Source organism: Nycticebus coucang, chromosome 3 (genome assembly GCF_027406575.1).
Source record: "Nycticebus coucang isolate mNycCou1 chromosome 3, mNycCou1.pri, whole genome shotgun sequence".
In the NCBI taxonomy this organism is placed as follows: Eukaryota; Metazoa; Chordata; class Mammalia; order Primates; family Lorisidae; genus Nycticebus; species Nycticebus coucang.
In genome coordinates this window covers 79587432-79608049 of record NC_069782.1, presented here as the reverse complement: position 1 = coordinate 79608049, position 20618 = coordinate 79587432, and the positions used below count along the sequence as shown (strand labels likewise).

The following is a 20618-nucleotide window of genomic DNA, read 5'->3' as shown; positions in this document are numbered from 1 at the left end:
AGCTAGTGGGCAGAGGTACCTGTCACCTTAAGTCAGCTGCTGCAAGGGAGGAGTGACAACTCACATCCTCACCTGGCCTTGACAGGGCTGCTCCGATGCCACAGCAGGGGGACTCTATTCCCAGCACTGCAGCCCCTGCCCCACCCCCACTCCTTGCACAGCATGGGGACAGGGACCAGCGTTCAGAGCCAATGATGGAAATATCAGCACCCGCTACTGCTGCTCGGGTCCTGTGCCAGCCTCTACACACCCCACAGCCTGTACATCTCATGACACCTGGGGCAGCATCATTTCTGTTAGGGGAGGCTGTGCTGGAGCTCACAGGCATCTGGCCATTTGCTCCTGGCTGCATGCCCATGGGTGCAGAGGTCATGCTTAAGCCTAGTCTATCTGTCCCCACAGCCTAATAAAAGGTTTCCTTATAGTTGAGAACATGGGGGCAGAACCTGTGGCTGGCCTGGAGCCAGCTGCGCCCCGTTGAGCACTGTTCCTGCAGAGGAAGGACACCAGGGCAGTCATAGTTGTGCAGAAGCCGGTGATGTAGGGACGCAGCCAGCACCCACAGAGGTCAGTGTTCAGAGCAGGCATCTTCTTCTTAGACAACACCACACTGATGCAGAGACCTCGGTGGTTGCCAAGACATCCTTGTCACATTCCCAGCCTCAGGGACAGGCACTGGGATGTAACCCTTGGGGTGTGAGCCCTTGCAGTCCGTGTAGAGGCCTGTGGCAGGGAATAGTATGGGTCCCGGTTCCCCGTGAAATGCGGTATGTGGGCCTGTGCTCGCTTCCTTCTCTTCACTCACTGAGATAACTGCTTTGTTTCTCCCCCAACTTTGTCGATCAGGTGACAGAAATATCTCAGATCCTGAATCAGCCTGGGCTCTGGGCTGAGCCCTGACGGCTCCTGACTAGCGGCCTGTTTATGTACTGCTTGGTTCTGGTACCTAGTGTTTCTGTGGCAGCTTGTATTTCCCCTGACAAGTTGTATTTCTTGCTGTATAAAGAATTATCTAATTCATTAAACTTATTGTTAAGAGATAAACAGTAATTGCACACACACCCCTATACGATCACCACCAGCATCTGCCCCCCACATGCTGTTCACACGCACAGACCCACACACCATGAGTCCCTATGCCTTACACATCCACACACTCACCCCACACGTACTGCACATACACACCACACACAGCACATTCATTCTCCGCACACATATCTTGCCTCTAAGCACAGCACACAAATACGTACAACCCATACTTACAAACATGCAGACACACTCACACATACCCATCTGCTCACAGCAGTGAGACCTGAGCTCTTACCTCCCTTACATGCGGTGGTAGGCTCCACAGATGTGATTTCAATACAGGTCTTTGAAGTGAGCTGGAACAGATGGAGCGGGGGGTGGGCCAGTGCACAGAGTGTGAGACTTGGGGTGGTGGTGCCCGGCCGCCCCGCCCCATGCATAGCAGCACCTCTCACCTCATCAACAATGCCTCTCATGGCTTTGAAGCCATTTTCTACTCCGAATACATGGTCTTCGCTGTCTGCGATTTCTTTTATCTACAGAGAGGGGAGGAGGCTTAGATTTGCCAGCCAGGGGGAGAGGGTATAGCAGGTGTCTAGGCTCAGGAGACAGTGTCTTGCCCTCATATCATGGGAACAGTAGGACAGCAGACTCTTAGGGCAGCCCCTGGCCTGGTCAGAAGTCTCAGGGAGAATAGGACTTAGCACCCTCCCCTCACTGTGGGAGGATTTACAAAACCTGGTGTTAATGAATTCTGCAGTGGCCATTGTTTGGCCCAAATCACATGGGAAGGATTAGAAGAGCATCTTTTGGGTGGTCCTGAAAAACCACCCATGATAACTTCCTCTAACTAGGTTCAAGACTGGCATACAGTTACCTGATCTGAATTACCTGATCACTGTCATACTCGGCCACGCCCACAGTGTAAATAGTTGCCCCCAAATCCCGAGCCTTCTGAGCCTAAGAGAAAGAAGGCATTGAGTGTAAATCACCAAATATGGAGAGCAAATTCTGGTAACGGTGGACTTGACTCACTTCAACTAGAGTCTCCTGCATTGCATGTGGCATCAGTGTTCCATCAGTCACAGCGATAATCATGTTGGTAACCTTTTCATCTGCAGGAGAAGCCAGGAGTGGCCAGGTCGGCACGGGCACCAGGACTGACTTCCAGAAGCTCCAGGAATGCCCCAGGCTGCCAGGGCCACAGCACTGCCCACTTCAGGACACAGCCAGGTGATGCCCACCCCTTACTTCCTGGGAAGAGGCTGCTCAGACCCGAGTACCTGCCACCCAGACACTCCTAGAGTGAGAAGGGCCTCAGCCCAGGACTCATTTTACAGATGGGGGACTGCGGGGGTCCAGGCCCTTCCTAGCAGGCTGCCTGGCCTCTCCCTAACCACCAGAGAGGACACCCTCTGTCTGAGGGCAGCTTCATCTGTGACTCCACATGCATGAGCCTGTGCCTGGGTGGAGGGGGGTCAGCTAGACCCTCCTGTGAAAAGCAGCCTCAGGTGTCTACATGGGGTCAGTCCTACTCCCAGCAGAGCCTGGAGCACTCCTGCTGGCAGCACTGGGCCCAGGGGTTCAAATTTCCATGTCAGAGCCCCCTGGGCAGGGTCACTGTGCCCACCTGCCACTTTTCCCACCAGGCCCTCCTGACAAGAGCTGCAACCCCAATATGTGGGGTGCAAGGGATCAGCTGGGCCCTGCATGGCCTTCTGCACCATCTGAGACACAGTTCTGGGATGCAAGTCAGCAGGAGGGGACACTGGACAGGAGGAGGAGGACCAAGGTGAGTCCCTGTTGTTCTCTCAGGCCCTGGGCTTCCTCTTTTCCTTTCCCACAGCCCAACTGTAGGGCCAACCCCTCACTTTTACCAAGAATCAGGAGGAGCACACACACGTGACCTCAGGGGGCTCTCAGGACACCCTGGACCAGAGATGGTCACGCTCACTGCACAGGGAGGAGCCTGGAGCTCAGAGCAGTGGTGCCACGTGCCCCCCCAAGCCACAGGAATCCGCACACAGATCCCCCTGAGGCCGGTCTGTCCCCCGTATCTGACCACCCTGCAGTCAGCAGACCCTTACCTGCAGCACTGACTTGTTTCATCTGCTGAATTGCCTGCAAGAAAATGAAGAAATATGGGGATGGAAAATGAGGTGAGCCCAGTAATGATCTAAGACTGTCAACTAGACAGGTTCTCTGAGATCCTGGGCTCTGTACCTTTTTAAATCCATACTGCATGAATGTATGCCCCTCAGGTATTAGTCTCTGCAGTCTTGAAAGACCCTTCCTTATGTCATCTCTGAAAGACATTTAAAAAAAGAGAGGTTGAGGTAGACAGGTTTGACTCCTAAAAATGGCTCCCAACCTACGCTAGAGCCATTGTCCACTATGCTCAGACACGTGGACGGGGGAGGGCTCCGGGTAGGAGCTGTGTCCTTCCCATTCCTCACTGTGACTCTGACAGATTTCATGCTCTTTTGACCTCATCACTGTCTCGGGGAATGCAGGCCTTGGGAAGCCATCACCAAGGGCTTGCCTGGACCATTTATGGTGAATGTAAGAGTTCCCTAAGGATGTGTAACTGCCAACCAGGCCCTCCCAAGGGACCAGCTTTCCTATCCCTGACCCAAACCCTAACTCTAACCTTAACCCTAACCCAGAGATCTGCAGCTGCCAGCCAGGGCCTAGCCATGGGCCAGCATTACCACCCCTGCTCTAACCTAACCCTGAATCTAGGCCGCCTCCCTGGAAGGCGGAGCATCGCAAAGGTCACCTGCTAAGGTCTCAGGCTTGCACCCATCCCCCATGGCCCCAGACCCTTGGCCCTGACTCAATATCTCCCACCCCTTTATCCTGCCAAAGCAAGCAGCAAGTCTTACTTAGAGGGCTAAGGCTCCCTGACTTTCTGTGTTCCTGAAACAAAAAGATCAAAGGCTGGGAGGAGCACCCTGAAGGCTGTGCATGAGGGCAGCTGAGCAATGATCCCCAGGCTGACTGGGGATGCAGCCTACCAGCCACTGTTAAAACAGATACGACAGTGGGGCTGGTTCTTATGGCAGGTCTGGGACAGGCAAAAAGGGCCCAGGGTCAGGCTAATGCAATGTGACAGTCTGAGCCAGCAGGGCAATGCTGAGCACAGTGTGGATCCTGAAGGTCACTTCATACTGCGGGCAGAAACCAGTCAAGGGGGCAGCTCTGGGAGCCCAGCTCAGTGGGAGGCATCCAGGTCCTGGTGTGCCCAGGGGAGGCCACATCAGGTCCTGCCCAGCCCAACCCTACTGCCACTCTGGCCACCACCATGGTCCCTCCCCATGCACTTATATCTTCCCTCTCAGGTCCACTATGTCTCCTAAATCCACAGCACAGAACACACATACTCTAGCCTGCTCCCCCCACCCGCCAGTGGAGCAGCATCCTTGCCTTACTTCCCATGTAAGCTGCCTGAGGGGCCCAGGCACCTCTCCAGTGTTCAGCATCCTCACCTCCCTTCTGTGTTGCACCTGTTCTGCTCCCAGCTCCAGGGGTGAGCATTCCAAAAGATCCTTCACCTTCCAGCCCATCTGGAACCCCTTAGGGCTGCCTCTAGGTCTGGGCACCCTGATGACCCCTCCAGTCCCCAGGCACATGCTCCCTGTGCCTTTCTCCCAAACCTCAGCCCACCTGGTGCTCTGGACCCTCCCATGGGCTCCCCTGTCTGCGACCCACCTAGGGGACCAAGCTCTTATGCACTAAAGCCCCCAGCATCGTCCCTTGCTCAACCCCTGTCTCCTGCCCCCACTGGCCTGGGCAGACAGGAACAGACACAGAGCAGTGCCCAGCATAGCTTGTGTTCACCAGGACCCACACACCTGCTTCACCAGGCCTTGGGCCCTGAATCCTCACAGCCACCTCCCAGGAGATGAGGCAGGACAGAGCGCAGATACAGAGGGTGGGAGACCAGGAACTATGGAGCACAGGGCTCTGCAGGTCTAGTGCAGCGAGAGGTCAGAGGGCACTGGGGAGCCAGAGCTAGGGTAAGGGTGGGCACTGAGGGGCACTCTGGGAAACTTACCATGTTTACTGGAAGGCTTCCCATGCAGTCTTGGGGAACCTCTCAGTTTTCTGGAGCTCCCCGTCACCTAGCCCACCAGGACTCCCTTGGGGAATTCAAAGTCAAAGATTCCTACCTGTCTGCGGTGAGTGGCAAAATGATGTCGGCACCAGTAGAGTAGGTGATGAGGGAAATTCGTGTATTTGGGCTGGGGAGGAAATACGTGTTGGTGAGGACCTCTGTGCGCAGGCTCAAGTGGGCATCAGCAAGCTTCCAGGGAGGCGTTGAGCACCCAACCTCCTACCCCCTCCCCAGCTCTTCCACACTGAGGCTCGTGGGACACGGAAACCAGTGAATTGGTAAAGAAATCTGAGGCCTCTGGAGACGTGGGCACCCTGGGAGAGAGGGCGTCAGGACGGCATCCTGCTCCATCCCTCACTCCCAGCACCCCAAATACACACATGTACCCACATAACCCACATGAGCACCCAGGAAGAGAGACCACAGACACACACCCCTCCACAAGGGCCCTCTCCCACTGGCCTCTTTTCTACCGGGAAACTCTTGGTCTCTTCACCCTGCTCTCCCTACCCCTCATCTCAAAGAAATCATCCTGCCTCCTGGCAGCCATGCATACCTCCTCCCTGTCCTCCCCTGGCCACTGCCTCCCTGCCTCTGACCCTCAGTGCCTCTCAGGGAAGCTGATGCTACACATCCCCAGCTCAGCTCCCCCAGCTCCTGCTCTTGTCCACACCCACGTCACCCACCGCTATCACACCTTACTCCCTGGAGCACAACCTTGATGATGTCACCCCCTCTGCCCAAGAACCTTCTAGGGCTCCCTGTGGCTTCCCAGCAGGAATCCAAAGCCCTGGACCTGGCACCAGGGGCCTTGATGGTCCTGTTCCCAAGCTGACCTGCCCAGCTTCAGGCTCCAGCCTTCCCCTGAGTTGATCCCAGAACCCAGTGAGCCAGACCACTCACTGTACCACAGGTCACCCACATGGTTCCTGTTTCTCTGTCTTCTCCAGCCTACGTGACCCAGTTCAAAGTTCCACATCCCCTGGGAAGCCATCCTTGACTTCGTGCCTAGCCATTCTCTCTCTTTCCTTTAACCTTCCTTGGTGAGTTCTTTGTCTCTTTCCCAGGGACCTCAGCATGCTGTAACCAAGGGGTGGATTACTGAGCTGGTCTGTCTAACTTCTCTTCCCAGCCTGTGAGGTCCTAGAGGGCAGATGGTCCTCTGCAGTATGCCCTGGCTCGTGGGCTCGAGCTGGCCAAGGCTGCTGAACCCGATGGAACCAGTGAGCACTCACTGTTCCTGCTTCAGCATGCCAGCCTGGGACTCCCCTGCCCACCAAATTTCATCAGATGTGCCCTCTGCCTGCCAGAGGGAAAGCTCCCTCAGCACAGAGGATTGTGCCATGTGGAGACCCATACTTTTGGAACTTCTTCACGCTGTCCTCTATAAACATATAGAGGTCAATCCAGTTGTTGTTCACGCTGCCTGACCTGAAAACAAAGAATATATAAGTCAGGGTGATGATGCGCTTCCCCCAGGTAGGCAGAATTTCTGGTGTCCCCAGCCATCCAGCAGGCTTTTTAACAAGCCCATCCTCAGCTGATCATCCTGGGTGGTGACTCCATCCATTGTTCGGTCAGCCTAACATGATGGTCCAGACCTGCCTTCCTGGAACGAAGGAGCTTTGAGATAAGGGACATTTGGTGGTTAACCAGGATAGCTAGCTGGTCATGCTATGCAGGGATCCTGTGTGGAGAAGAAATGGGGGAGGATGCATTGGTTGGAAAAGCCCCTAATAAACAATCCAAATTCTAAATTCAGAAAAAATGTTCCATTTATAAAAGCATTCAACAGAAGAAAATATTTGAAATAAATTTAACCTAAGAGGCAAAATAAATGTATACTGAAAAGTACAGAACACTGCTGCAAAAAATTTAAAGACACAAATAAATGGAAAGATATTACATGTTTATGAATTGGAAGGCATAATATTGTTAGGAGAACAACACAAATTGTATCGAAGTCTCAATAGTAACTTTTTTGTAGAAACAGAAAAATTTATCCTAAAATTCATATAGGATTACAAGGGACCTTAAATAGGCATAAAAAGAAAAAATCTTGAAAAAGATAACAGAGCTGGTGAACTCACATTTTCTGGTTTCAGAATTTATTGTAAAGCTGCAGTACTCAAAGCAGTGTTGGAAGTACTGTCATACAGACCATTAAACACAGCAGAGGGGCCAGAGATAAACACTCCCCATCTATGGTCAACTGACTTTCATTGTGCCTTAAATAGTCAATGTGCAAAAAGGACAGTAGTTTGAACAAATGGTGCCAGGAAAACTGTTACCACATGCAAAAATGAAGTTGGACTCTTCTATACATTATCACTGACGTTAATTCAAAATGGATCAAAGGTCAAAATATAAAGTCTAAAACATTTAGTAGAAAATATAAGGGAAAGCCATAACATTGGATTCAGTATTGATTTTTTTTTTTTTGATATGACACCATTACCACAGGCAACAAAAGAAAAAATAGAAAAACTGGACTTCATCTAAAGCCCGTGGCTCAGTGAGTAGGGCGCCGGCCCCATATACCATGGGTGGTGGGTTCAAACCCAGCCCCCGCCAAACTGCAACAACAAAAAAAGAGCTGGGCGTTGTGGCGGGTGCCTGTAGTCTCAGCTGCTCAGGAGGCTGAGGCAGGAGAATCGCGGAAGCCCAAGAGCTAGAGGTTGCTATGAGTCCTGTGACGTCATGGCACTCTACTGAGGACGGTAAAGTGAGACTCTGTCTCTACAAAAAAAATAAACAAAACTTTTCTGCATCAAAGCGCACTACATCAAGAGTGAAAAAACAACCTACAGAATGGGAGACAATATTTGCCAATCATGCATCTAGTACGGAATTAATATCCAGAATATATAAAGTACTCCTACAAAATGAACAAAAAAGAAACAATGAACAAGAAAGCCCAACAACAAAAAAAATGAGTAAAAGACATTTCTCGAAAGAAGACAGACCATGGCCCATAAACACACATGCTCAGTAAGTAAAGAGGTTCAACATCACTAGTCATTGAAGAAATGCAAAACAAAGATACCATGAGATATCGCTCTATACTACTGGATGGCTGTTATTAAAAACCCAGAAAATAACAAGTGTTTATAGAGACTGCGGAGTAACTGGACCCCTTGTGCTTTGATGATGGGAATATAAAGTGGTGCATCCTCCATGGGAAACAGGTCAGCAGTTGCTCAGAAAGCTAAGCATACAAATGTACATCATCCACCAATTCCACTCCTAGGTATGGACCCAAAAGAAGCGACAGCAGGGACTCAAACGGATAGATGTATGCCAGTGTTCACGGCAGCATTATTCACCATAGCCAGATGGTAGTAACAATCTAAGTGTCCCTCAACAGATGAATGGATTAGAAAGTGTGATATATTACATACAGTGGAATATTATTCAGCCATAAAGGGGATGAAATTCTGGTAGATGCTACAACACAGATGAATCTTGAAAACATTATCCTTAGTGAAATGGGACAGATAGAAAAAGGCTAAATATGGTCTGATTTCACTTACATGAGATACTTCCACTAGGCAGTGGAATGGAGCTTACCAGGGTTTGTGGAGGGAGAAATGGTGAGTTGTTGTTAAATGGGATGGAATTTCAGTATGTTGTAATGAAAAAGTTCTGCAGGTGGATGTCCTATGCTGTGACTGTACTTAATGCCATTGAATTGTACACTTAAAAACAGTTAAAATGCTACATTTTGGATAGCATTTTTGGATATTCTACTACAATTTTAAAAGTGACTAAAAATAATAGTGTTTTTTTTTTTTTTTTTTACTCGTAAAATTTCTTCCAATTCCATGCAAAGAATGAACAACTAATAAGAACTCTGGTCAGTAAGCTGGGCCTGATGACCACCAAGTCCTCCTGCAGGTGGCTGCCTGTTTCTGCTTAAAGGACACCCCTAGGAATCTTCAGAGACCCACCCAGCTGCTGGTCTTTGCAGTGGGTGGTTGGAATCAGACAGGTGGTTGGAATCAGATAGTCCAGAGTTTCTTTTTTTTTTTTTTTGTAGAGACAGAGTCTCACTTTATGGCCCTGGGTAGGGTGCCGTGGCATCACACAGCTCACAGCAATCTCCAACTCCTGGGCTTAGGTGATTCTCTTGCCTCAGTCTCCCGAGTAGCTGGGATTACAGGCGCCCGCCACAACGCCTTGCTATTTTTTTGGTTGCAATTCAGCCGGGGCCGGGCTTGAACCTGCCACCCTCGGTATATGGGGCCGGCGCCTTACCGACTGAGCCACAGGTGCCACCCCAATCCAGAGTTTCAATCCCAGCCCCACAGATGCCTGTGGGGAGTTGTGGGGGACATTCCTCACCCTCAGCTGCCTCATCTCCTCCCCTTTACAATAGGGGGTGATAACACCCAGCTTGTTAGGGACACTCACTGGATAAGATGCTTTCCTCTCCTCCTTGTAACCCCCAGGCGCCCCCCCTCCACATTCCCCCATCCAATTCATTTGGAATCCTGTGACCTCCACTGTCACCACAGACCCAGACTCTGGATGCTCCTTATCTCTGCTCTGCCCCACTGGCCCAGGCCACCATCATACCCTCTCTGTCCCCTGCCTGGCTCTGCCTGTGCCCCTCAACTGTGATCCTTTCTGAACAGCAGCCCAATCACACCCCTCCCCTGCCAGAAGACACCACCCACAGGCACCTCTCCTGGCAGTGCCCTCCCCCAAGGGCCTCTCTAGAAGGGCCTGGCCCTCAGCTCTTCCCACCCTCCTGCTCTGATCCCTCCCGGGGTGCTTATGTATCCCCATGTGACACATGACTTTCCTCTTTGACATGTTTATTGCCTGACTCTCCACTGAAGTGCAGGCTCCAGGAGGGCAGGGACTTGGTCTAGTTTTGTTCTCTGCCTTGTCCTCACCGCACAAAACAGTGACCACATATAGGGGTTGCCCAGAAATTCCTGGTGAGAAAATGAATCAGAAAAGGAAAGAGTGAATGACCAAGACCGGCTCTTTTTATGGGTGGAAGATCCCAGAGCTCCTCGGGAGAGCCTGGCCAGAGCCCCAGTGTAATTGGAGCCATTCTGACCCCACCCCAGCCAGAGGAAGAGGGCACAGAGAGGACAGCTGCAGCCCAGCAGACAGGAGTGGGGCAGGGCCCCTGCAGTGCCAGAGGCTCCCTGCCTGTGACTCTGTCGTGCCTGGCAGTTCATGTCACCCTCATCCTTCGCTATGGCATCTAGCCTAGGAACTCTCCCTTCATCTTTATCACACCTGGCAAGGTGGGTATCAATATAGCATTTTCACAGATGGGGACACAGAGACACGACACAAATTGCCCAAGGCCACATGGCTGGTGAGTGGGGTGGGTCTGCCTGCCTCCAACGCCAGACTGCCCCTTCCCCAGGAGCAGCTGAGCAGTGGCCAAGTGTCTGCGTCCAGGGGACTGAGAACATAAGAGGGAGCTCAACCTGGGATGGTGGGGGAGTGCAGTGCAGGATGCTCCAATCTCCTCACCCCTCCTGCCTCTGGGACTTCAGTAACCTCCGGGAAATAGGATAGGAACATATCTGCACTCCTCTACATCCCAGGATGGTTTTGAAGATGCCAGGGGTTCGGGGGAAGGGCTTTGGATACAGCGAAGTGCTTCAACACCTACTGACAGTTGTCCCACTGCTACAAGGGAGGAACTGCTAAGTCTGTTCTCAGTAATGGCAGCAGGTGAAATGCAACAAAATGTCTCCAAGACTGATGACTCCCCTGCCCTGTGCATAGAAGCCGTAGTATAGGCTGGCATTCTAAAGGACTGGTTTGAGAGTGACCACCCCCCAGCTTTGCCCCTCCACCCCCCAATTGCTGCTCTGCACACCTATGGTAGTGGTGGTGGGGTTGGACGTTTCAGTAGAGTAGACAAGAAACTAGTCTGGGAAATGTATAGATGGAAATTAGCAGCTTAGCAGAGTCAGGATATCAACAGTTGAGTTAGAAAGCAGCTGACAAATTACCCTCAAGTCTTAGCCATGTAACCTGTGTGCTGTAACTCTCCCTCATTAAGCCCCTACCATAGTGTGGTTTGATGTTTTGGTGCTCCCCTGTCCTTCACCCTGATAGCACTCTTCCTTGGACAAAAGACTGCCTATTTTATTGGAAAACGAGACGGTTAACTTCTCACCTTTTTACTTTGTATGTGCACATCCCCAAAGCCCCAATAAAAAGCTTTTGCGAATCATTACAGGCTGATATAGTTGTTCCTCTCTCCTGGTCTCTAGATAGAAACTTTGTGTGTGAATTTATCAAGCGTCCCTCCTTTTGTCTGCAGGATCCCAGGCGGTCAGGAAAAGTCCCTGCTTGGGGAACTCTGAGTCTGTGGCGTTGAGGCTCCCTCCTGAGCTGCAACACTGCCCTTTCCTTCTTTGAAAGGCTGAAGGCATCTGATGCACAGTCCAGCAGTCCCAGGGCCACACTAAGCTGCTCCTGAAAGTGCAGGAGCTGTCGGGGGCTTTCCAGGGTGTAGATGAAAGAAACAAACACTTGGAGCAGCACCTCAAAGGCCTAACAGCAACACAGCAGAAAGCCCAGCAAAGGCAGCAAAGCCATCTCTCTGGGGGCCTAGTAAAATAGAAGTCATTTGGGACAAATAACAAACAAACAAAACAACACAAACCCCCCAAATTCTACTGAGCAACTGCTGAAAGGTAGTTCCTAGTAATCAGCAGTTGAAGGGGCATGAGAACCACCATCGCATCTGGATAGCGCTCTGTGGGTACATCATGATGACATACGACGGATGTTTTTCTCTCTCCCTATCCAAGAGACAAAGTACCAGGAAACAAATATCTGGTCCATTCTTTCTTCCTCTGGAAAGAAGGCCTAGTTCTGGTCATCTGACCAAAAGATTGGCCCTGCTTGTCTTGTAGAAACTTTGTCTCTACAGGTTCTGGCCTATCTCTTGTGAAAAGGGGATGGTGACTCCTGTGGCCACGCGGAGGCAGGCCTAAAGGAACACTCACTTGTCTATGATGAAGTAGAGGTCAAGTACGCCCTGGCAACCCTTATCGGTCTGCCCCTGGCGCCACTGATGCCTGGTGCCTGGGCCACGGCGGTAGTGGCCCTTTTTAAAGCCATGGCCCAGATGGTTGAAGATTCTCCAGCGAGGTCCTGGGTGCTGGAAACTTCCTGCTTTAAAAAGTGGGGGAGGCAGCAGCAGCAGCAGCAGGAGCAATAGTGCTGAGTAGGGTCCCCGAGGACCATGGATCCCCATTTTCTTGTCTGTCCTTGTGATCTCAGCTTACATTTGGATTCTTGGGCCAAGGCCCAGGTTCCCTGAGGGCCAGCCACCCTCTCTGCTGCCTCTACCTGTGCCCCGGGGCACGCCTCTGCTATCCTATCACTTGTGCACACTTCGCCCCAACACCAGGTATTGGTCCAGATCGCAGGGACCAAGGTTAGTGGCTGGCTCCGGGAACACCTGTCTTAGCTACCTGCCTGCCCTGCCCCCACACTGAGGGCAGAATTCCCTGATTTTATGATTGACAGGAAGGTTGGCATGGTGACTTTGTGACCTGTAGGTCTGCCTAATGTCTTGCACATTGACCATCCCAAGGGGGTGTCATAGGAGCTTTGAGGAATCTAAGAGGAAGCCTCCACATTCCCTATTTTCCTCACAGTTATCCTGTCAAATCCCCAGGGAACCTGCCTTTCTGTTAATTGAAAGAGTCACCTGAGGTGCCTCAGGTAAGAGGTAAAGGAACTTGGAGGCCAGAGGGTTGGAAAAGGAGACGGATCTGTGTGAACGAACACTTGATGTCCCTCAGGGGAGGGCAGGAGAAGGACAGGAAGACTGTAATCTTGCCAATGATCTTGTGCATAAGGGACATTCCAGTTCTCTACTGCTGTGTATCAAACCACCCCACTCTTGGTGACCCAAGAACCATTTCATTATGCACACAGGCTCTGAGGATCAGACATTCAGAAAGGGCAGAGTGGGGCGGGCTCCACAGAGTGAGGAGGGCCTCACGTGGGAAAACTTGAACGGCTGACACGATTTGAGTAACTAAAGACTGCAGTTAACCTGGAGGCTTTGCCACTCATGCATGTGGCACCTGAGTAGAACTCAAAAACTGTGTTCAGGTGGGACAGTTAATGTAGATCCTGCCTCTTCATGTGCCTTGGGCTTCCTTACAGCATGGTGGATTCAGGGTGCTTGGACTTTTTTTTTTTTTTTGCAGTTTTTGGCCAGGGCTGCGTTTGAACCCACCACCTTGGCATATGGGGCCGGCGCCCTACTCCGTTGAGCCACAGGCGCTGCCCTGCTTGGACTTTTAATGAGGTGGCTCGGAGTTCCAAGAGTGAGTCTTTCTTCTGGTGGGCAAAGCAGAAGTTGTAGAGCCTTTTATGACATCACCTTGGAGGTCATGTAGTGTAATTTCCACTGTACTTTATTGGTCAAAGGAGTCGCAAGCTGGCTAAGATCCAGTGGGAGGGAACACAGACCCCAGCTCTGCATGGAAGGAATACAGATGAGTTTACATACACCGTATGCTGAAATCGTGGCCTGACCCATGCCTGAGTGGCAGAGGTTGTATTGTGTGGACATGGGAAGAGACAATTCTGATTCAAAAGGAATTCAGAAAAGTGATGGTAAAACATTTTTAGGCATACCTCGATCAATTTTATTTTCTTTAGTTTGGTATTCTTAAGAGTGACATATGATTAAAAACCCTTTTAGTCAGTGTAAAATAGATCTTTCAACATATGTAACATAAACATTGCAAATGATAAGTATTGGCTTGGTAAATTTTTTGTCTTGCTTTTGTTTTCTCTTTTGGAGTTGCATTTAAAATAATGGAATATTTTAAATTAGTTGCATTTTATAATCATTGAAATCTGGTATCACTCTCTTAACAGCTTATTAAAGTCCTCTTTATGTCTTTCATGACACTTGTTATAGACTTATATTTTTGCCTATTGGTTAGACATCTCGTTGTCTAATTTTCAATTTCCGAATTACTGTTGAAAGTGGTTATCTAGTCACATGAGTTTTACTTATTCACCTTTCTTCCTTTTTGGAGTATCTATTCATGCCTATGTGTCCATTTTGCACTGGGATGTTTATCTTTTTCATATTGATTCATTAATATTTATTATATCTTCTGGACACTAATCCTATATTAATTGCTGCAAGTATCTTTTTCCAGTATGTGGCTTCTTCTCTTCATCCCATTTAGTCTTTTTTAATAAAGCGGAAGTTGTTAATTTTAACATAGTTGAACTGTGTTAACTCCCTATCCCACCCTTCAGAAGCAAGTCTTGGGCACTTTGCAACTCAGGAGTCTAGGAAACGCACAGGGGCAGTGGGACTACTTGAGCCCAGGAGGATAGGCTGCTGCTCATTGTACGTGAAAAGGACTTAAGCCTGGGCAGCAGAGGTCCCTGGCCCTGGGTGCTCCTCTCCACTAGGCTCCACCCACCCGCAAGCCTCTCCCAAAGGGCAGGAGGGATGGAAACCCATTGGGATCCCAGGCCTCTGCAGCCCTTGCCCCATCTAGGGCTGCAGAGCCAAGTTCAGAACCAACCTGTGGTCTTAGGCATAAAGATGGCCACCTCTTCACCTTGGAGAGCCCAGGTGAGCCGTGCCCTCCCATTCTGAGTGGGTCTGAGCAGTGGGATCCATCTCACTTTACTGCCTTTTCCTCAGGGCAGAATTCTGTAGTCTTGCGTTTGACTGTAAAGTTCTTCCCTCCCTTCTGTCGCCACCTTCCTTCATCTGTCTTCCTCGCCCTGACTCCCACCTGGGTGTCTGCCCCCTGCTTCTCGCTTCCCCTGTCCGCTTTCTCTTTTCCCTCTGTCTCTCATTCTCTCTCTCCTCCTCCCAGCCTCTCTTCCACTCTATCTCTTTCCATTTTTTCTTTTTTCAAGCAAGAATTCTTCCTTTGATTTATTTTTTCCCTCGGTGACTGCTTGGGCTATAATTCTTTGCATGCATCCCTCCCTCTTTGACTCCCTCCCTCTGTTCAAGGTGCACTGCTCCTTTATTCTAGCCAGGGTTTGTGCTGGGCACTGGTAGCCCACTCCAGATCCTTTCTCCAACAGATTATATTCAAAGATCTGAAAATGTCACCAGTTTGGGGTCTGTCATGGGGAAAATACATAAATGATCAAATGATAAGTCTCTGATTTTTCAGGGTTAGCTGAAAGAAAGTACCAGGTCCTGTTTAGAGACAGGACATTGACTGAATCTTTTCTTGACATTTTGCCTTTAGTAATGGGCAGAGACAGCACAGCAGGAGCTAAGTCTTTTTTTTTATTTTAATTTTAATTTTTTTTATTGTTAAATCATAGCTGTGTACATTAGTGCAATCAAGGGGTCCAATGTGCTGGTTTCATATACAATCTGAAATATTCTCATCAAACTGTTCAACGTAGCCTTCATGGCATTTTCTTAGTTATTGTATGTAGACATTTGTATTCTGCATTTAGTAAGTTTCACCTGTACCCATTCTAAGATGCACTGTAGGTGTGGTCCCACCCATTACCCTCTCTCCACCATAACCTCCCCCCTCCCTTTCCCTTCCTTGGCTCCTTCCCCGTAGCAGCTAAGTCTTGCAGGAAGATTTAAGAGACATCCCCACCCACACCTGCTTCCTGAGCAGGTTGTGCAGTGCCAGGTGCCGGGGAGGGAGCGGGCAGGATTGAGAACTGGGTTGTGGGCAGACTAGATGGCCACAGCTTTGCAACAGAAACATTTGGTGACAGTGGAAATAGGAAATTAACGTGCATTTCTAAACTACGTGCTTGTCACTGCCACTGACGTACAGAAGCGAAGTAATATCACTATTCCTGAGAATGACATTAGACATTTTATAAAAAACATTATGGCATTTGAAATTAAAGCTTTTATGTAAATTAGGGAGAACTAAGGTGAAGATATTTCATGTTCATATCAAAGATTGTCTTAGATGGGTAAGTGAAGAAATCTAGGAAAGCAAGGCTAATTCGTTTTTTAGTGATAAAGAAGAATATTGTGTATCAGGGCAACTAATCTTGTCAGAGAGGTGTGAGTTCATTATTAGCAGTATTTTAATGTTAGAGATATCCATATGTTTAAACACACAACCACTAAAATTGTACTTGCTTTCAAAGATATTAATTACCCACTAAAGCTTGAACCTTTGGATTCTTAGAAACAATTTAACCTGATATCGTAGTTCTTTGCGGTCTTTAATGATAACTCAGCTTTTGAAGGCTCCTGTGGACACCTCCTGTAGCGGTAATTCAGTCCAACTCCTGTTGATCCCCTGGGGCTGCTGTCATTCTGAGGATGCCCAAACTGGGTGTGGCCAGGAGGACCTGCACCACTTCCAACATCCTTTCCAAATGAGTTCCTCAGAGGGGATGCCACTGAGATCTGAGATTAATGTCACCTAATGTTTCCTGAAGAGGCAGAAGCAGGAATAAGTCCTTCAAAAGACCCAGAGCAAGGCACTCAACCTCTCTGAGCCTCAGTTTCCCAGGTGTAAAATGGAGCTGAGCTAAATTACCTCTACGTTCCAGTCTGTGCCAGACCTACCAATGTGTGACTACACGAAAGCAACTCTCCCCTTTCTCGAAAAGTAGTCCTACGAAGCCCCATCACTGAGCTGCCACAAGCTCACACACTCACACACATATACACAGACACACACATAGAGAAACTCACAAAGTCACACACACATCTACTCACACATATATGTAGCGCATGCACTCACACACTCATTGCAAACACATAAACACTCACACGCATGCACATATACACATCGACACACATGTGCTTACATATGCACACATATACTCACACTTACAGACACTACTGCAGACACCTTTCCATACCTGTTCTTTCTGTTTGTCAGTGCACCTGGCATCACTTCTGCAGGCCCCTCCCCAGGCTGCCTATAGGGCCCAGTCCACCGTTGTCAACCACAACCCCAGAGGCCTGAGCATGAACTGTCCAGAGTGCCCTGAGCCAGAATGTGACAATCCTCTCAGCCCTAGAAATGGGGACCTGTGGTCTTGCAGCAGGATGGGAGACATTTGCTATCAGGATACTTCTGGGTATGACAAGAAGAGTCACCATCTATCAGTTGCGTAAGAGTCTATGTGCCAGAGGCTTTCACACCATATTTCATTTAATTTTCAAAACAACCACATGAGGGAAGGTACAATTTAGTCCAAGTACATTTATCTCTACCCACTCAAGTCCACCTTGCTAAACTTAGTGCAGCACTTAGTGCAGCACTCCAGCTTTCTGAGACCACTGTGGATGTGGACAGTGCCTGTTTCTGGAAGCCCCTGCCAGCTCCTCTCCTCTCGTCTCCAGGCTCCCCGGCCTTCCTCTTATTCTAGGATCTCTCAGGGGCATCCTCAGATTTTGGAGTCTCACCTTTCCAGGCTGCATTGACACCTGATCCTCCACACCTCTCTCACGAGCACAGCAAGGGTGTCTGGATCAGGGGCCCCGACCACACACACAGCTCACTACTGCCTGACTCCTGCCCTCCTGCAGGGCCTGCCACCACCCTGTGCGCCTACAGCTCTATCTCCATCCAGCCCTCTGTGGGCACCACCAGGGTCCTCCCACTGCCCTGCACAGCAAGTGCTACACTGGGGAGCTCAGGCCTCCCCCACACCACAGTGGTAACAGCTCATGGTTCTGGGTTTATTTCACATCCCCTAGGCACTGGCTACAGACCGATGACTCCTTCATCTGGGGACCACTGGCCACACTCTCTCATGTTACCTGTCTGTGCCTTAAGCAGGTTGTCCCAGGTAGCCTTCACGCCTTCCATCCACACAGGGGGCGAGCGCACGGGCTCCAAGGGCAGGAGGCCTGGACTCCTATCTGGCTCTGCTCTTACCAACCCTGCAACCTCAGGCAAGGCTCTGCTTTCTCATGTGTAAAGAGCATCACCTTGGTGCCACTTCAGAAGATTGTCAGAAAGATTGGGCTAAGATAGACTATTGAGGAGCCTGGCTCAACAAATGTGAGGGAGAGTTCTTTTTTTCTGTAAGTAAAGCAGGAAGGAGATAAATGCCCAGGCCATTCTGTCGTTCATTAAACACTGTTGCCTGCTGGTTCCTGTGAGCTCACAAGTAAAAGGAAGGTGGGTGTGGGGTCAACTCTGTCCCTTTGCACTCAGTGTGAGAATAACTTATCTCCCTCACATTTGTTGAGCCAGGCTCCTCAATAGTCTATCTTAGCCCAATCTTTCCAACAATCCTCTGAAGTGGCACCAAGGTGATGCTCTTTACACATGAGAAAGCAGAGCCTTCACTTAACTAAATGTCTAAAATAATCTATATTAACATGATATATTTTTACCTTGTTCTCCTACCTAATTTACACCACACATTAATTTCAAATGCCATAGTTATTGTTAAAACATGTCTAATGTCTCCGTTAAGAGTAATGATGTTACTTCATTTCCACAGATCAGTGCCATTAAGTACATATTTTAGAAATTTACTTCTTATTTCTCATTTCCCCTCTCACCCAAATGTTTCAAGTGCAAATCCCTGTCCTCCCACTGTCTTCCCACAACTCAGCAGAGTCCTGCTCTCTCCCTCTCCCGCACTTGGAATTGCCCAGACGCAGGTGTGGTTGGAACATACAATAAATGTTCCTGTAAGACTTAGCTTCCTGCTGTGATGTCTGCAACTATTACTAAAGACAAAGTCAAGAAAATAATTTTAGGGAGGGTGCAATGACTCACGCCTATAATCTGGCACCCTGGGAGGCCAAGGTGGGAGGACTGCTTGAACTCAGGAGTTCAAGACCAGCCTGAGCAAGAGCAAGACCCCTAAAAATAGTACAAATAGATAAAAAGTAATCAGGCATTGTGGTGGGCACCTGTAGTCCCAGCTACTCAGGATGCTGAAGCAGGAGGGGACTCTTGAGCCCAAGAGTTGGAGGTTGCTGTGAGCTATGATGACGCCAAAGCTCTACACTCTGGGTGAGAGTGAGACTAACACACACACACACACACACACACACACACACACACACACACACACACAATCAACCTGTGTCTCTAAAACCAGGTATTTTTTCCCCAGACCACTCTGAAAACCCAGAGACGTCATTTGATTATTTACGTATGTTTTCCCATGACAGGCACTAAACAGGTTACTCTTCCAGATCTTTGGATATAATCTGGGGCTGACATAGGGCTCTTACCTTATTATTGACCAGCAACAAGCCTTGGCTGAAAGTAATGGAGCAATATACCATGAATGGATGATGAAAGGAACTGCAGCCCTCAATGCCACCCCAGGAGGGAGGAAATCAAAAGAAGAATTCTTGTTGCACAAAAGAAGGGAAGGGAGGAGATAAAGGGAGAGGGAGAGGGGAAATCGCCAGTAAAGAAGAGAGAGACAAGAAAAAGTGAGAAACGTGAGGAGAGAGAAACAGCAAGACCCAGGGGACAGAGAAGCAGGGGGCAGGATGAGACTCAGGGCTTGGGAGCGAGCTGGAGGAAGCTGGCAACAGAGGATAGGGAAGAACCCCACAGTCAAAGCCTCTGCCCTGGGGAAAAGGCAGTAGAAAAGAAAGCAAGCCTACCGCTCACTCCCTCTAGCGGCTCTGTCCTCCAAGGATAGGAGGGCGCGTCTCACCCGGGCTCTCCCGCGAGGCGATACACCGGACGCGGGGCGCGCGCGCGCAGAAGCGGCCGCCTTCCGGGCGAGGGTCCCGAGAGCCGCTGCGAACTTGGGGCTGGAGCCGGCCCTGCCTCTCACCACCCGCACCCACCTTTGAGGCGGGGTCTCTGCGTCTCCACCCCTGCAGTCCCCGCCGGCCCTAGGGCGGGGAAGGCGTAAGGACAGGGGCTCCCCTGGCGGCGCAGGCTTGGGCCCACTGCGGGTCCACTGGGTGGCTGCGCCCCTCTCTCGGGGCTCAGCTCCGCACACCCGCCACCGGCTGGTTGGTACTGTGCAGGGCGCCTGCGGGGCCGCGGAGGGAATCCTTTGGGAGCCGGCGACCTCTCAGCTCTTGGCCCGGTGGTTCGCGCCCGGCCTGCAGCTCCTGTCCGCGCCGCAGCGCTCGGGGCCTCCTGCCTCTTCGGGGCTTAGCGGCTCCGAGAGCTGCACCTTCCCAGCGTCCTGGGCAGTCTGCCAGCCCCTCAGCGGAGCGGTCCCGCTGTCTCTTCCAGGCTCCCCAGGTGTCGGGTGGCAGCACTCTGCAGTATAAAGGCGGTTCCTGACTTCCCAGAACGAAAAGTCTGGGGCTTCGCGGCCCGTGGAGGGTGGGATGGAGCGGGGGCAGAAGCAACTGGGACTGGAGGGGATGACTGTGGGAAGGATTGTGCCAGGACTGGGAAGAGCTAGGATTTTCCTCTGCACTGGGCAGTTAGAGTAGATGGGGAGAAAGTCTCAGTTTACTGGAGTTCTTAATGCAGCTGCAGCCGGGAGTGGGTTGAATCCGGGATACAGAGCAGGGAGAAATTCTTGAGGTTCT

The 20618-nt window shown here is 50.3% G+C and overlaps 1 protein-coding gene across 1 annotated transcript in view; it reads right to left on the bottom strand.

Annotated features, from left to right (window-relative positions):
* The window catches only part of ANTXRL (ANTXR like), a 60342-nt gene extending 47953 nt beyond the window's left edge, over positions 1–12389 (bottom strand). The window contains exons 1-9 of the mRNA XM_053583488.1: positions 12139–12389; positions 6506–6577; positions 5202–5273; positions 3253–3334; positions 3117–3150; positions 2065–2144; positions 1921–1989; positions 1485–1565; positions 1325–1385 (exon numbers count right to left, since the gene is read on the bottom strand). Of these exons, the coding sequence (XP_053439463.1) occupies positions 1325–1385; positions 1485–1565; positions 1921–1989; positions 2065–2144; positions 3117–3150; positions 3253–3334; positions 5202–5273; positions 6506–6577; positions 12139–12389 (802 nt within the window). The remainder of the gene's footprint in view (positions 1–1324; positions 1386–1484; positions 1566–1920; positions 1990–2064; positions 2145–3116; positions 3151–3252; positions 3335–5201; positions 5274–6505; positions 6578–12138) is intronic.
* Between the last annotated feature and the right edge of the window lie 8229 nt (positions 12390–20618).